Consider the following 16,750-nt stretch of genomic DNA (forward strand, 5'->3'; position numbering starts at 1 on the left):
GGCGATTCAAATTGCCTCAAATAGACTGGTCACATTGTAGCAGAAGCAAAGCCTATCTTGATGGATGAAGAAGGTGGAAAGAGTTTGGTGACACTTCCTCTGATCTATGGCTTGCATACTTTCATTCAACAAGTTCCACTGCTTGAGATTAGATGTCAAAAGCTTGGCATTGGACTTGGTGAGACCAAGGTCTCTGATCAAGTTGTTGAGGTCTTTTTGGTTTGGATAGTATGGATTTCTCTCATCAGCTACACCATTGATATTACTAACTGGATCTACGTCTCCCTCACTCTCTGACTTGCTGATCTCTTTCTGAGGGAACTGGTAAGGGGAGCTCAGGGCAATGTAGCACTGGGGTGATAGATGAAGGAATGTTCAAATATGTGATTGCAGATGCATGCTTGCCAGTTTGACATCTGGAATGTTCTGCAAAAGAGGTAAATTTCAAAATATTAATGTCCTGGTCACAAAAACAAAGTTTTAGGGGAATGATAGCCATTTTCTGTATTTTTGTGACACAGGCAATTAAGAAAGAACACTTATTACCCAGGAACAACAAGAACAAAAAATGTTACATAGTGATTTGCAACAAGCTGAGTTACTCTGCTAATGTGGTTATCCCTGCTATGCTTGTAAATATATTTGTGTCGCAATCTAAGAAAAGGTCTCAAGTCTTAGTGCCTGCTTACTTGAGAGACAAGGTAACAGTGTCAGTTGGGTTCTGTTTATATTGCTGAATTATATGGTTAATTGAAACGGTATATGTCTGGCAAATGAAATGATAGAAAGATGTGGCTTGTTGCATTTGAATCAACATCTTCTTGATTACTTAGCCAGCTGAATAACTCAGTTTCTAAGACTTGGTCCATATTCATGGATTATGACACATTTTTAAGCTATAAAATAAAAAAAATATGAAGAATTATATTCCTTATCAGGAAGTGCTGCACTGAAGAAGTGCCCTTGTGGGCTATGAGTATAGAGGGGCTCCTTGAGGCACCTACCAAACACATGCAGTGGCCCCAGTACTTGCTCCTCACTAGAGAATGACACGGGGACAAATTTGTACCCATCCCCGCAGGAACTCAATTTTCCCGTCCCAGCCCCGTGAGTATTCTCGCTGTCCCTTTCCCTGCCCCATTCCTATAAGCTCCGCCTTAACTTCACAAGCCTTGAACACTTATGATTTTAAAGTGTTTAGGCTTCTGCAGATGAGGACAGAGCTTAGGCATTGGTGGAATGAGGCATTATGACATCACAATCTGAGCTCTAGAATGTTGCTACTTATGATTTTAAAGTGTTTGAGGCTTGTGCAGATGAGGACAGAGCTAGCAGGAATGGGGCAGGAATAGGAAAAGAGCTCATGGGGATGGGAAAATGAATCCCCATGGGGAGGAGGAAAAATGTGTCTCTGTGTCATTCTCTACTCCTCACTCAAACACAATGCCACTGGCTCCTTCTCTCGCTGTTTCTGTGCTTCTACTGACACTTCTTCCAGCCCACATAGGATGGTGGATGCAGAAGTCAAAAGGAGCTTCCCACGAGGATAGGAGGGTGCAGTGGTAGAAGCCACGAAGCGGCAGAAGAAAAGGTTCAGTAGCACTCATCAGGTGAAGATGAGTGATGAAACTGCCACAAATGTTTGGTGAAGATCTCCTAATTCTCTTGAGAACAGGACAGAGAGTCAAACTCTTTAATGTAACATGAAAACTTCTTACTTCCTCAATAGCATGAGGTGGATTTCACACAAATAGCAACAGTTCTGTATTATCTTCACACATTCCTTGCAAATTCTGCTTTCTGCATTAAATATTATGACAAGCAGATCACGATGTGTCTTAACATATATATGGAAAGAGGTTTTTTTTTCCATTTACATTTTAATGTTCATCAATCAATTAGTGAAATAGCATTTGATTCTGATGAGATGAGACTGCAAGTTCATCAAAGGGGTCTTCAATGCTGGCATGTCTTTAGTGCAAGCGGGGAGCCCAAGTATTGATTACACTTCAGGTCAAACTGAATAAGAATTAAATTATTTAAACAGAAAACATTCCTTAGCTGTGAAAAGCAACTGCGAATGGCATAGTGAATCAGACATTTTTGGAACCTGAAAGTAGGTGCTGGAAGCTGGATGGGGTACCGTGTAGAGAATGACATGGGGACATATTTTCCCCCGTCTCCACAGAAACTAATTTTCTTGGTCCGGCGAGTTCTTTTCCTATCCCTGCCCCATTCCTGCTAGCTCTGTCCTCATCTGAACAAGCCTCAAACACTTTAAAATCATAAGTAGCAACATTCTAGAGCTCAGACTGTGATGTCATAATACATCATTCCGCCAGTGCTTAAGCTCCGTCCTCATCTGCACAAGCCTTGAATACTTTAAAATCATAAGTAGCAACATTCTAGAGCTCAGACTGTGATGTCATAATACATCATTCCGCCAGTGCCTAAGCTCCGTCCTCATCTGCACAAGCCTTGAATACTTTAAAATCATAAGTAGCAACATTCTAGAGCTCAGACTGTGATGTCATAATGCATCATTCCGCCAGTGCCTAAGCTCCGTCCTCATCTGCACAAGCACTTTTAAAATCGTAAGTGTTTGAGGCTTGTGTGGTTAAGGCAGAGCTCACAGGAATGGAGCAGGGACAGCAACAAAACTCACGGGGATGGGACAGGGAAAAATTTGTCCCCATGTCATTCTCCAGTGCCGTGCTTATAGGACACCAATGTGCCTCATTAGAGGGTGGGGCTCAAGAGCTTTGCGCTGCTACTGAAGCATTAGGTGTAATACACACCATTGCACACTGCTACCAACAGGCAGATGTGACATCAAGGAGAACCCCAATGGCATGGTTATGTCACTAGAGGGATTTTTGCCTTCTGTGCTGGTGAGTCCCAGTCCTGATAGGCCTAAATATAGCAGTAACGAACAGGCTGAGTTAATTCTCTGATTGATAAGGGGAAGGGAAAAGCGAAACCTAATCTCATGGTGTGGTGGATACTGTATGTATTTAGATTATTGTACGGTGTTGGGGGCATATATGAAAATGCAGGATTGCAAGGAGTTAAACTTAGTAGGGATCTTGCATGTTCATCTCTTCAAGAGTATGGAGTACAGAGGATTCAGCATGAAATCCCCACCTCCCATCTCAATACATAAAATAAAAACCATCTTAGATAGGAAACAAGGACAGCCAAGGTAGGCCAGTTAGTCTTTTTCTGAAATTATCTGTTATTATGCTCCAATGTAATATGAATTAAAGCAAATTACTAAGTACTTAAGGCTCCTTTTATGAAACAGCACTAGAGGTTTTTAGCATGGGCTGGTGAGGTAAATGCTCATTTACCTTGACGGCCCACACTAAAACCCTCTAGTGCCGTTTAATAAAACCCAGCGTTAGATGGTAAATTTTCTTGACACTTATTTAGACAGAACAGTGCTTTACACAAATAGGCTCTTCTGAAATTTCATGCGTACTACACAGCTAAGTTTCAAGTTTATTTAAGTTTTGATATACCACTCATTGTAAAACTGAGCGGTGTATACAAAAAAAAGGCGTAAAGAAAAAAATATATAAAAAAAGGTACACACATAATAATAAAAGACAGATACAGTAGGGTAAAAAGTAATGGGGACAAGGGTGGAACTACAATATTCTGATAGGAAAGAAAGTAAGGGAAGATCACAGGAGGAAAGAGGGTAAGGGTATTTTAAAGACTGATCTTCGATCAAGTTGAAATTAAATATTTAATTTTGTTTTGCTTTATTATATCGTATCATAAGTATCTTTGAATAGAAAAGCTTTGAGACCGGATTTCAATTTAGTTAATGAAGATTCCTGACAGAGACATAATGGAAGAGCATTCCAGAGGATAGGAGCCATTGCCAAGAAAATAGTCTTTCATATGTAATATCATATGTAGTGTAATATCATATGTTATATGGTTTGCAGATGGAATAAAAAATTAGGGTTGTGTAGGGAAGCTTCAAATGTGTCTTAAGATGAGAGATTAGAAAAAATGACCGTGATATAAAAAGAGAAAACTAATCTTATGAAATAATGCAAAATATGTCAACTTATTTATATATCCAGTGGAATTCATATACACTCAGAAGTGTGTAATCTGGCCAAGAGCCTAAGCTCCTATAGCCAGACCCACTGCTCACCACACCAATGAAGCAGCTTTGTCAGCTAACAAGCAGAAACCTTTATATGACAGAACTAAATGCTTTGTTACCACTTTGCCTGACACCTTTGGCATTTTGAAGTATTAGAATCCCTAGTTTTGGGTTCCTTGATAAAGTTTTTCGAAATATGGTCCATGTCGGGACCTACTCACTTCTCAAAAGCTAAGTGATGTTTTTTTCTACACTATAACTGCAAAATGAACAAATGAATTTATATGAAGTTATAACAAAATTCCATGCACAGTGATTGGGTGATGGGTCTGGCTATAGGAACTCAGGCTCTTGGCCAGATTACACACTTCTGAGTGTATGTGAATTCCACTGGATATATAAATGTTGATATATTTTGCATTATTTCATGAGATTAGTTTTCTCTTTTTATACTGCAGATGGAATAGTCAAGAGATTTTGTTGATTAGATCAGAGTGCCCTCATTGGGGTGTATGGGATGAGTAATCAATCTATAAATCCTAGCAAATATTTTGCCTAACATTAAATGTGATAAGATTTTGAATGTCACTCTATGTGTGCCTTATATAATACATGAGTGACATGATCTTATTTTTTGGCCATGGAGAGGAATTTGACTGCAGTGTTTTGTATAATCTGTAGTCTTCGTAACTCCTTTTGAGTTATTCCCTGATATAATGTATTACAGTAGTCTAAATGAGAGGTGATAAAAGAATGAATCAGGATATTAAGCGATGAAGATTCCAATAATGGCGATACCTATCTAATAATTCGTAGTTTGTTAAAACATTTTTTCACAACAGAGCTTATTTATTGATGAAAGGTTAATTTAGTATCAAGGATAACTTCAAGTACCTTAATGATATCAACCATTGGGACGTGGGTATCTCTGAGATATATTGGTGCAGTCAATACTTCATTTTCATTACAGGAAAACAAAAGAGCTCTAGATTTTTAAGTATTATAAAGCAAGTTTGTTATTATGTAACCATATGCATATTTGCTCCAAATTCTAATGTGTGTCTCACCTACAGGCATGCATAGGGTTAGCAGACATCCAGGTTTACTCGGACATGTCCGGATGGCTTTTCAAAACTTTGGGTTTTGAAAAGCTTTGAGCTCAGGGCCATGTCTGGAGGGCATTTGCCCATGTCACACCCAAACACGGCTCCGAGCTTGAGAAGAGATTTAGTGACAGGACTGGGGCGGAATGGGGTCGGGCTGGGTGGAACTGGATGGTGCTGGGGGTTGGGCTACATGTCCAGATTTTACTGTTGTCAAATCTGGTAACCCTAGGCATGCATGTTTGCCCAGACTGAGCTGAGGTGCTTCCAGGGGGGCAGGACATGCACTTATACTTTTTGAAAATTGCTCCTTGAACATTTGTGCATAAATTAACTCTCCTGCTAAAAAGTGCACATACAATATAATCGTATTAACAACACATAATGGTTAACCACAAAATTAAAATACACAAGGCACACTGTATGCTTTTCAACATTCATTCCTACCAGAAAACAGATAACCCCATGCAAATGCAGGACCAAAAACTAAAAGTACTAATATTCACAAACCCTAAGGTGCAAGACTCTGCAAGCAGTACAACCCCCAGAGAAAAACAAACAAATGCATTTCTTCCTGAACAGACAGCAGATGTAAAATCACTAAATTAAAAAAATAAAAGCATTTCTCCTACCGTTGTTGTCTCTCTCCCTCCATGTGCCCTCCCTCCCTCCCTTCTGGCCTGCCCCCCCTGCCCCCACCCCCGGTGTTAGCTTCAGGCCGGTCCACGGTGCGATCAATGCAGGGTCTTCGTGCTGCATTGCACAAAGCTGTAGGAAGCGGCTTTCCATGCATATCCCACACCTCATCTGGAAGCCTTCCCTCTGACGTTGTGATGTCAGAGAGAAGGCTTCCGGGTCAGGCGCAGGCCGCGGGTAGGAGCCGCTTCCCACAGCTTTGTGCACTGCAGCACTCAGGGAGCCGGCCCAAAGATGCCGAATTGATCGTACCGAGGACTGGTGGCTACAGAACAATCTCTTGGGCCCGATGGAGGTGCTGGCCCTTTGGACCGGCAGAAAATTTCTGCAGACCGGCACCGGTGGTTGAAGAACAGTGCTATAGATCACAAATATATATAAGTACAAAATGATACAACATATAATGTAAGTTTTTATGTTGCAGCTTGGAGTCATAGTTGGTACATTTTTACTGACTCTGACTCCACCCAAAATTGCTTCTGACTCTGACTCCACAGCTGTGGTATAAGAGCCCCTATGTGTGACAGCAACACAGAGGTGTAAGGAATATCTACTAGAGTTTTTCCTGTCTCGCTACCCTCAGTGTCAAGGAAAGCACATCACCCTCCAGTAATATCTCTTCTGATCACCACTGGGAAAAAAAAGGTTATTGTGCAAGCTTTGCTTCTGCAGTGTACATCATTATCTAGTCTTGAAAGATCCTGAGCAGATTTCAAAGGGGAAAGAGAACCATTCATTTTCTTTTCAAAGCTGTAACTTCATGCATTTAAAACCCTGTGTTCCTTTACTACCCAGACACCAGAGCTACTGCATGCTGTGCAACAAAAAAAGACTTAGAATAATGTCTCACTTTCACACTTTAATGGGAAAAAGAAAACTGCATTAATAAATACTGGAGGCATTTTTGTTCTGGGCACTGAACTAGAGAAAAATCTAAATAAGGGCCTCACTTTCAGCCTTTCATTTTCTGCGTTTTTGAATTTATGTGCTTGATGTCAAATGAATGTTTACTTGTGTGCACATTATTTCCACAGAATACAGCACCCAGAAAGGCAGCTGATCTGGCATCTTTTATTGCTCCCAGTCTCACTGTAGGTGCAATTATTATAGGAATTGTCACAATACTGCTCATTGTTAAAGTCCTGGAGCAACGACAGACTGAAGGGACATTTAATCCCAGCAACTTGGAGCAAACAGGACCTGAAGTGGACATGGCGGTCACCACTCTGAAAATTCCCCCGGAGGAGCGTTTGATCTGACACCGGATTATCATGCAGCACAGAAAGGGGTTTGGGGTCTCACTTATGAAATTTTGCCTGTGTAAGACCTGTAAGGTGGCACAAACTGGATACTTTACAAGTTCTGATATACAGTATTTGGTTGGAGGAACAGGAAAATACATTCTGTATAAGAGGTGATCTGAGTTTTTAGTGGCAGATTAGCGCCCTCTTCAGATGTGTAGAGCTATTGCAGTCTACAAAAAAAAGTTCAACCTCCTCCAGCACCAATGCACCTATTAGAACTGCACAATGCCATAAAAGGCAAAAAGGCCCAAATGTTAGAAACACATTCCTCTCCATCTTTGGCAGTTTTCAGTTGTGAATAAGGATGTGTATTCAATAGGACAAATTTGGTTCATTAGCACATCCTAAAAAAAACACTTTACTGTGTACTAATGGGGGGTGGGGGAGAGCGAGCCCAAACAAACTGAAAACTGTCTTCCCTTCATTCCTTCCTGATTATCCCTAGTTGTCAAAATGAAGTCTAGGTAGCATTTTGGTAATACCATTTGACTGGAGTACTGTGATTACTCTGTCAATTATCGCCATGCTGATGATAATCTATATTGGGTAGGTCATAAAATGATAGTGTGGTGTGAAAGGTTAGTTATCCATATAGATCTATGGATAAAGCATTTCTCCAGTAGACACAAAATGGGAAAACTCCCTATGTAGAGATGATAGTTTGGTTATATTCTGGCATTGTTAAATCAGTTGGAGTAGTTTGGCATGTGACATTGGTAATCCCAAGGAGAAAACCACGCAATGTCTCTAAAACACAAAATGCAATATTAAATATGCAACAAGGGCAAAAACCTTCAAGTGCTTTAGAAAAGTCTAAAGGGTTCTGGTACATGTGACCAAGTTTTTTAAAAATATAATTCCAGAAATAACTCTAGAAATGTACAGAACATTTACTAAATGGCATTTCAGAAATGATTGCATGCATGACTACTTTCATCCCATAACTAGGTGAGGGTTAAAATGAGTGGAAATGCTCTTTTAGAATTTTATAGGTGATATTTTTCTATATTTGGCAGCGGCAATTGCATAAATACGACAAAAATGACTATAATCTGGACAAAACTCTAGAGCAGGGGTGTCAAAGTCCCTCCTCGAGGGCCGCAATCCAGTAAGGTTTTCCCTAATGAATATGCATGAGAATTATTAGAATACAATGAAAGCAGTGCATGCAAATAGATCTCATGCACATTCATTGGGGAATTCCTGAAAACCCGACTGGATTGCAGCCCTCGAGGAGGGACTTTGGACACCACTGCTCTAGAGATATCAAAGTAATGCTCCCGTATCTCTGAATTTGCACACAGAACCATGGGCTTACACTTTTATAGAGAATTAGAATTGTTCATACAAGGGTGGCTAATCAGTCTGTGGGAACTTCCTATTAGTGATTGGGAGGTTCACCAGGGTATATCCACAATTCATGTGCACCCTACAACGCACTGCCGGGTCTACCCACAAACATCACCTGTGGCCAACCCGTATTTTTTATAAGAAAGATTTTTTTTAGACTCCAAAAGTGCTGAGTGCAAATATAAAAATGAGATATCAAATTTACAATTATAATGTGCAAACCACTAGACCCACATATCATAATAAGAAAGAGTTTCCATATTACAAATAACAAGTCGCTTTGAAAAAGAACTTATCTCATGGTATCCATAAGTGTTCAAAAATTTCCTTAAGGGGGTGCCCATGTAGTATGGAAACTCTTTCTTATGATATGTGTGTCTAGTGGTTTGCACATTATAATTGTAAATTTGATATCTCATTTTTATATTTGCACTCAGCACTTTTGGAGTCTTAAAAAAAAATCTTTCTTATAAAAAATACAGGTTGGCCACAGGCGATGTTTGTGGGTAGACCCGGCAGTGTGTGGTAGGGTGCACATGAATTGTGGATATACCCTGGTGAACCTCCCAATCACTAATAGGAAGGTCCCACCGACTGATTAGCCGCCCTCGTATGAACAATTCTAATTCTCTATAAAAGTGTAAGCCCAGGGTTCTGCGTGCAAATTCAGAGATACGGGATCAGGTCTTTTGTATTCGTATATTGTGGTTTGACCCCTTCCGAAATCTTATTGGGCTTCATATATTTCTGGTATCAAAGTAATACCAGTTCCTTTTGCTTATGCTGGTCCTTTGGCGTTTTTATTTGACATCACTTCAGCAATTTTTATCACTGTGATTAGCAGGAGATAGATCTCTCAGTTGGAAACATGGATAGTGAATTGTAAAATAGACTTTGTTATGGGAAAACTACAGTAGCACTGCTGGTCAGGCTCTTACCTGAGCTCTGTGAATTGAGATTTCGGTTGATATTTCTGGTTTCTAAACATTTTTTTCTTTTGGAAATTCTGCCTCGAGCACATGAACATGGAATAGCTCAGTTACCACTTGTTATACAGATTGATACGAAGGAGGAAAAACCTGCTTTGAAGGGTAATCCCTTCCATTGTCAAAATGCCTCTAGATTTCTCTTGACCTCCTTTATGTGCGTTTAGCACTCTTAGAGAGACTTCTGGGTTTTATGTAATGCCGCCCTCCCCCCCCCCCCATTGCCTGACAACATAACCAAAAGCAAAGATGAATTCAGTCTTCTCTGGATTTAAAGAACCATTGCCAAACGGACAAAAATAATAGTGTATTATTTTAATTAATTTTCCCTATAAGTACCTCATTAACCATACTTGCAAAATAAAGTATATGTAGGAGGGTGGTTTGAAAAATTTGGTCAAAAAAAAAAAAGCATGTTAAACAATGTAGTCTCTATCAAGGCATACACTTTAGGGCTCCTTTTACTAAGCTGCGTTAGGGCTTTTGTTTTTGGCTTTTTTTCCTTTATCAATTTTACATTTTAACAAAATCAAACATTTTGTACAGAAAGATTTTATGTTAATACAACATTTTGAAAAAGAATTTTTTTTTTTTTTTACAATTATTTCACTTCAAACAATCTCAAGTCCTCATTTTTGGATCCAAGAATTTATGAGTGAATATTAAAGGAAAATTAAAAGATATACACTAAGCAAAAAAAAAGGTATCTCTGTTTGGTTCGAGGAGCTTAAATCTGATTTACTAGTCCGATGTTCTAGCGTTAGGGCTTTAATGCACGGAATAACACGCACTACATTAATGCTAGACCTTAACACCAGCATTGAGCTGGCGTTAGTTCTAGCCGCATAGCGTGCGGTAATTTCCTGCGTGCGCTAAAAACGCTAGCGCACCTTAGTAAAAGGAGCCCTTAGTCGAAGGAGTTTCCATTTTTTAAAATTGTAGTTAAAATAGCTTACAAAAAACCTGGAAACTCGCTGGACTCAGTGCATAGCCCTCAAGAAGGAGACTACGTTGTTTAACTTGCATTTTTTTTTTTTTTTTTTTTACCAAATATTTAAAATTATCCTCAGACAGCCCAGCCTAATGTAACAATCAACTAATTCAATTCACCTCAACCAGACATAGGAGAACCCACACACCATTCACACACTCTCCAACCAAAAACGTCAAAAGAAAAAACTGTACGATAACCTCCTACCCACTCGAGCTGCAACACTCGACCTCCAACTCTACAACCTATTGACCTCAACCACAAACTACAAAACCTTCAGAAAAGAAATATAAACCCTTCTATTCAAAAGACACATAAAACTGAACTAACACAATCAGAACTGTCCCAAGCATCACCTGCAACTACTCCATATGTACTTCTAATACCATGAGAATTCAGATGTAATCCTTAGCAACTCAAAGAAATGTACAAACTACTCCCTAAATACTTCTAATGTCCTGACAATCCATTTGTAATCCGCCTTGAACCACAAGGTAATGGCGGAATAGAAATCCCTAATGTAATGTAATGTAATATATTGCTTAGAGTAGCTGGACATGACTTCTTGGCAATGATATCTGTTAGAATCACTTTTTTCTATAACCATTTCTATTTAGCAAAAGTGATATCAGAGCATTCTGTGTAGAGGTCTGCATGGGAACGGGGATCGCAGGAATCCTGCGGGTCCAGCGGGAATCCCCCCTAACCCACAGAACTCCCATGGGGACCTCCCTCTGGCCCACACAACTCCCACGGGGATGGAAGGCTTTGGAAGCAGGGTTCAACCATATAATATAATGGACATGTCAGTCTTAGTAAAAGAGGGGGTTTATAAGTTAATTACCTGAACAGAAAACAAAGAAAAAGGGTTCTACCAAAGAGATTCCACAAGGAAAATAGCAACGTAAACACAAAAGAAACTGTGGAATTGATGATCCTGTCAGAAGTAATTGCTGCTTTTTATGGGGATGGAGGTAATTCCTTGCGGAGATGGGTGGGGACGGAGAGGATTTTGACGGGGACAGGTGGGGATGGAGAGGATCCTGGCGGGGACGGGTGGGATTTCTGTCTCCGCGCAACTCTCTAATTCTGTGTTCTGACTCAAGATATCAGACTGATTAGTCAGGATGGTGATGAAACTTTAGAGGTCATTGCCACTAAAATGTGATCTTTAGCACTAAAGATTGCTCGGCCTTGTCCATGTGCCACATTTGTGCAATAATAACACAAAACAGTGTTTTAAACATTACAGCTGAGTGAAGTGGAAGGCGATACATAAGCTACTTAACCTTCCTGCTGACCTTTCAAGAGTATTATTTTAGTTTTCTATACTGTTTTCTCCAGGGAGTTTGTTCAGGTACTCAAGCACTTTTCCCTGTCTGTCCTGGTGGGCTGACAATCTGTCTAATGTACCTGGGGCAATGGGATTAGGTGACTTGTGTGGAGTTTGAACCTACAAGTGCAGGGTGCTGAGGCTGTAGCTTTAACCCAGTGCATGTGTACATATTAAAAACTAGCACTTATGTGCACATATGAGGGGCCGCTGAAAAATTAGGGGCAGTGTCCATTGAGGGCTATACACTTAGTCCGGTGAGTTCCCACTTTCTTCGTTCCATCGGAAAAATATGGAATGAAAAAAGTGGAAAATCACTGTTCTGTAAAATATGCCCTTAGATTGCATAACCCACAACACAAAAAAGGCTTGAGAATTTCAGCCACTCACTTAAAAGACAGTCTTTAAATGGGAAATTTTAATTGAAATACTCTCTTACCCACTCACATTGAGAGGAAGAAAAGACTTCAGTGACTGAATCATATTAAATAACCCCATAAGTGACACATCCTTGGTCTAAAAAAACCCCACAGTTTCCATGTAAAGGTGAGATCTCTGTCTTTTAACTTTCTTTTTATTCTTTACATTCCCAATGTTATGAAGTTCAATGACTCAAATCACATACAATGTCTACAGAAGTGGATATTATTTTGTACAAGAGGTTTTCAGTGCTGTATAAATGTAGAACAAACATTTCTCAATGCTTATCTTTCAAGCTATTCCCATTTGCTCAATGGAGCTTCTCATTTCGGACTCTTCACTGGGAGTTGCTTCAAAAGCTGAATCTCTGATTCTCTGCCAAGAGAACTAGGCAAGCAGAAAATCAGCTTCATCAGAGAGGTTGGTGCTGGCGCAAACAGCAATACTTTTGAAGCAGCTTCATAGATAGCTATCTCCCACTGAATATCCGGTTCACAGGATTGGCCGGTGATTGGCAAGTTGCGTGGGATAGCCAGTTACCGCCAATAGTCATTGGCTAGTCAGCTAAGGCACATAGCCAGACAGACACAACTAAAAGGCTATCTTTGGCTGTTAGGCCTCAGCTGATGAATATTGGTTTGGCTGGCTAAGTCTGCGGTGGCAAATTTTCATCCAGATATTCAATGTTGATGGCCATCAGTGGCCCCAGCACTGAATATCCGGGATTGCTGTGGACCATGGGAGGTAGCCGGACTGCTTCCTACGGTCTCAATATCGGGTTCACGGTCTCCAGAACAACTGCTGTGTGTGGCCACTGTTGCCCTGGAACAGTAGCATGAAATGTTGCTACTCTTTGGGTTTTGGCCAGGTACTAGTGACCTTGGATTGGCCACCATGAGAACGGGCTACTGGGCTTCATGGACAGTTGGTCTGGCCCAGTAAGGCTATTCTTATGTTCTCAGGGAATCTGAGTTATACAGTGTACAAACTCCTATGCTATTCTTGTAAGACTGTGTGAATAATGAAGATGTCTGGACACCACACAGATCCACATGATGCTGGAAGAAAACAGAACAGCTGTCCCAGAGGCTGTGCCTGTGGCAAGACTCTGAGAAAGATCAGGAGTCATTAAGAAGCTGGATGAAGAGGGCAACCAGCTTGGAGGGATTGGGGATAGGATGATGGGAACTGACTGAGAGGAGAGGCTGGCAGGATTTAAGACTGGTTTAATTTGGAAGAGAAAGAGATTTAGGTTAAATGTGAGCTGGAGAAGAAAAGATGAGCCAACAGAGTTAGTCTGGAAACTTAAGCTTCTTTTTTTTTTTTTTTTACATATATTACTCTGAGTGCGCCCGAGCAGCCAGTCTGGCAATATCATTGTAGAACCCCATAACCAGGACAGGATTAATTTGTCGAGGGCCCCTAGGCACACAAGTACACTGGGCCCCCTGCCCCGTCCCACCCCACCATGCGCCCAGGTGGAAACAGGAAGCTGCGTCAGATGGAAGCTTTGGGCAAGCAACACCGCTTGCACAATTATAGTTCCCGTTGCCTTTCTTACCTGCGTTGCTTGCTTGTCTTACTTTCCGTCGATTGGGGGGGGGGGTTGCCATTCAGGGTGGGGCCCGCATTTCCGATCATGGGGGCCCGCGTTGCCGATCGATGCTGGAGGGGCCCATCGCCGTTTGGAAAAAACAATGTTGATGCCTTCTTTCATCGAGCCCCCCTGACCATTTTGTGCCTGCTTGGCCTATTGGTTAATCCTGCCCTGCCCATAACCCCAAACACACCACTTCATCCAGCACTTCTTCTGGCTCTTGTACTGAAGCTTTTTGCCAATGTGGCCCCTGCATAAAAAAAAGAGTGATCACCTATGTGCTTCATTGACCAATTCCTCCTGACTTTAAAAGGGGTACATGTTTCCACAGAGTGACATCTCCTGCCACCTTTCCGATAAGGACTTTGTTCAAAACTCTTACCAGCCTAAGAAAATAGAGCTGAAATAAAACTCAGATCCAGACCTTCAGCCTAGTAAAGTCTAGAACTGTGCCCACGGTGATTACATTTAATCATTTTTTCATAGTGCAACTCTTCACAAGAACTCTGTTTAGATCACACTTTTAATGGTTACAAAAAGAACTAAAGCAGATTTTACTGTTGTATTTTAGAAATGTACTTTCCAACGAATAGTAAATGCGTTATTTTTTAATTACTTGCTTACATTTAAATGGTACGCAGAAATGTTTTTGTTTTGTTTTTTAACCAAGATAATACATGATGTTCAAATTTTGATTCTATTATGAATATTTTATTGATACCCACTTAGGTAATAGATAGGCTGTAAATGAAATTCATTAATCAATCAATCAACCATTTTTGAGCTAACATGCATTAACCAATTAATGCACAGTCATGGATTTATTGCATGTTACATAATGCAAACCTTATCCTTATCAATGAGTTCTAGCTACAATCTATACACTTATCCCTAGAGTCTATAAATTTGTACACCCAAATTGGTGCCTAGTGTGCAAATTTGCACACATAAGTTATAGAATAAGGTCCATTGTTTGTACAATTTAATTGGCTGTCAATTGGAGTTAACAACCAGTATTGGTTAAATTGGTGTTAATTAGTGTTAATTGGCACCAGTTGCCTTTTACACGTGAACCTTAGTCGCTATTCTAGAAGTTTTATGCACTGATTCCAGTGCACTCAACTTCACAGGGGGTGTGGATGTGGGAGGGGCATAGGTGGGTCAGGGCATGGCTAACACTTAGACCCAAGAACTTACACTAGCCTTTGACATGGCATAAGTCAGGGATGGGGAACGAAGGCCACAATCCAGTCGGGTTTTCAGGATTTCCCCAATGAATAGGCATGAGATTCATTTGCATGCTCTGCTTCCATCGAATGCAAATAGATGTCATGCATATTCATTGGGGAAATTCTGAAAACCCGACTGGATTGTGGCCTTCGTGCCCCACCCCCTGATAAGCGCTCAGGCCTAAAGTTGTGTGCAAAACTGCAGACTTACACTGGTATTCTATAAAATTCATGCTTAACACGCATCAGCCAGCATCTAAATTTTTGGCATACTTTTTTGAATCTATCCCTTAATGCATATTGATGCATGTTAATTCAAGTTAATGTAGTTAACTGGTTAACACACTTTAGTAAATAAGACCCTTCATGTCTTTTGTTGCATATTATGCTACAATTACTGTGTTTCACTCCTTGCAGACAAAAGATGCCTTGATGTCGGGTGTTTTCACAGCTTTTGCCTCTATCATCTTGGTCCTTTTTTTCATCTTCTGCACTGGATTATGTGCTCTCATCGCTGCCGCCAGCATGCGTGCTAACCAGGGCACGTACAGTCCCAGCCGACAAGAGAAGGAGAGCTCACGTGTGGAAATGTGGAACATGGTCCAACCTCCGCCCATGGAAAGACTAATTTAGATAGAGACCACCAGCATCTGCTACACTGTCTGTCTGATACAAGGATGCTGCTGACGTCAATCAATCATAATTGAAGAATGTGGAAGTGCTTTTTTCTTTTCCTCCTTATTCTGAAACTATACACTATTTATCTGAACATAGCCTCTGAAAGGACTTTGGAGAATCACATTCACTTAATCAAACAACTTTACATTTTGTTATACATTGGAAAACTCAAAAGAACTGCTCAGGAGATGTGAAAAAGTTCAAATCTCCATTATTAAACTGCTATCTACTATTTCTCCTCTACTTCACTACATTAAAACTGAGTTATTAGTAATTCAGTCACATTTCCTCGTCTTTCTCCCTAAAGGACAAATCTGAGAAATACTGTGCACAGAATTAAAAGTAATTTCCTGCATTTCTGTGCAAAAAGCATATTTTAGATTTGTATCATTTAATGCTCTCCAGAGGCTGCCAAGCTGCCACCGAAACTAGCCATTTTGGGACAAAACCAAAACTGCAGCCGAAACTTGTTGCTGGTTTCAGCTGAAACCAAAAACTACAGTTTGGTTGTGTGAATGCAAACCAACAAGACCCACTGGGGATTGTCAGAACTTGCTGTTGGCAGTCCTCTGCTAAACCCACTGCATCCAGCACTGGTCACCGTACATGAAGGAGGACACGGTACTACTCAAAAGGGTCCAGAGAAGAGCGACTAAGATGGTTAAGGGGCTGGAGGAGTTGCCGTACAGTGCAAGATTAGAGAAACTGGGCCTTTTCTCCCTCGAACAGAGGAGATTGAGAGGGGACATGATCGAAACATTCAAGGTACTGAAGGGGATAGACTTAGTAGATAAGGACAGGTTGTTCACCCTCTCCAAGGTAGGGAGAACGAGAGGGCATTCTCTAAAATTGAAAGGGGATAGATTCCGTACAAACGTAAGGAAGAGTGGTAGAAAACTGGAACGCTCTTCCGGAGTCTGTCATAGGGAAAAACACCCTC

General features: G+C 40.7%; 1 protein-coding gene across 1 annotated transcript in view; it reads left to right on the forward strand.

Annotated features, from left to right (window-relative positions):
• The window catches only part of CRB1 (crumbs cell polarity complex component 1), a 142,152-nt gene extending 126,387 nt beyond the window's left edge, over window positions 1-15,765 (forward strand). The window contains exon 12 of the mRNA XM_033916808.1: window positions 15,550-15,765. Within this exon, the coding sequence (XP_033772699.1) occupies window positions 15,550-15,765 (216 nt within the window). The remainder of the gene's footprint in view (window positions 1-15,549) is intronic.
• Window positions 15,766-16,750: the final 985 nt, after the last annotated feature.

The sequence above is a fragment of the Geotrypetes seraphini genome, chromosome 12 (assembly GCF_902459505.1).
Source record: "Geotrypetes seraphini chromosome 12, aGeoSer1.1, whole genome shotgun sequence".
NCBI classification, from domain to species: Eukaryota; Metazoa; Chordata; class Amphibia; order Gymnophiona; family Dermophiidae; genus Geotrypetes; species Geotrypetes seraphini.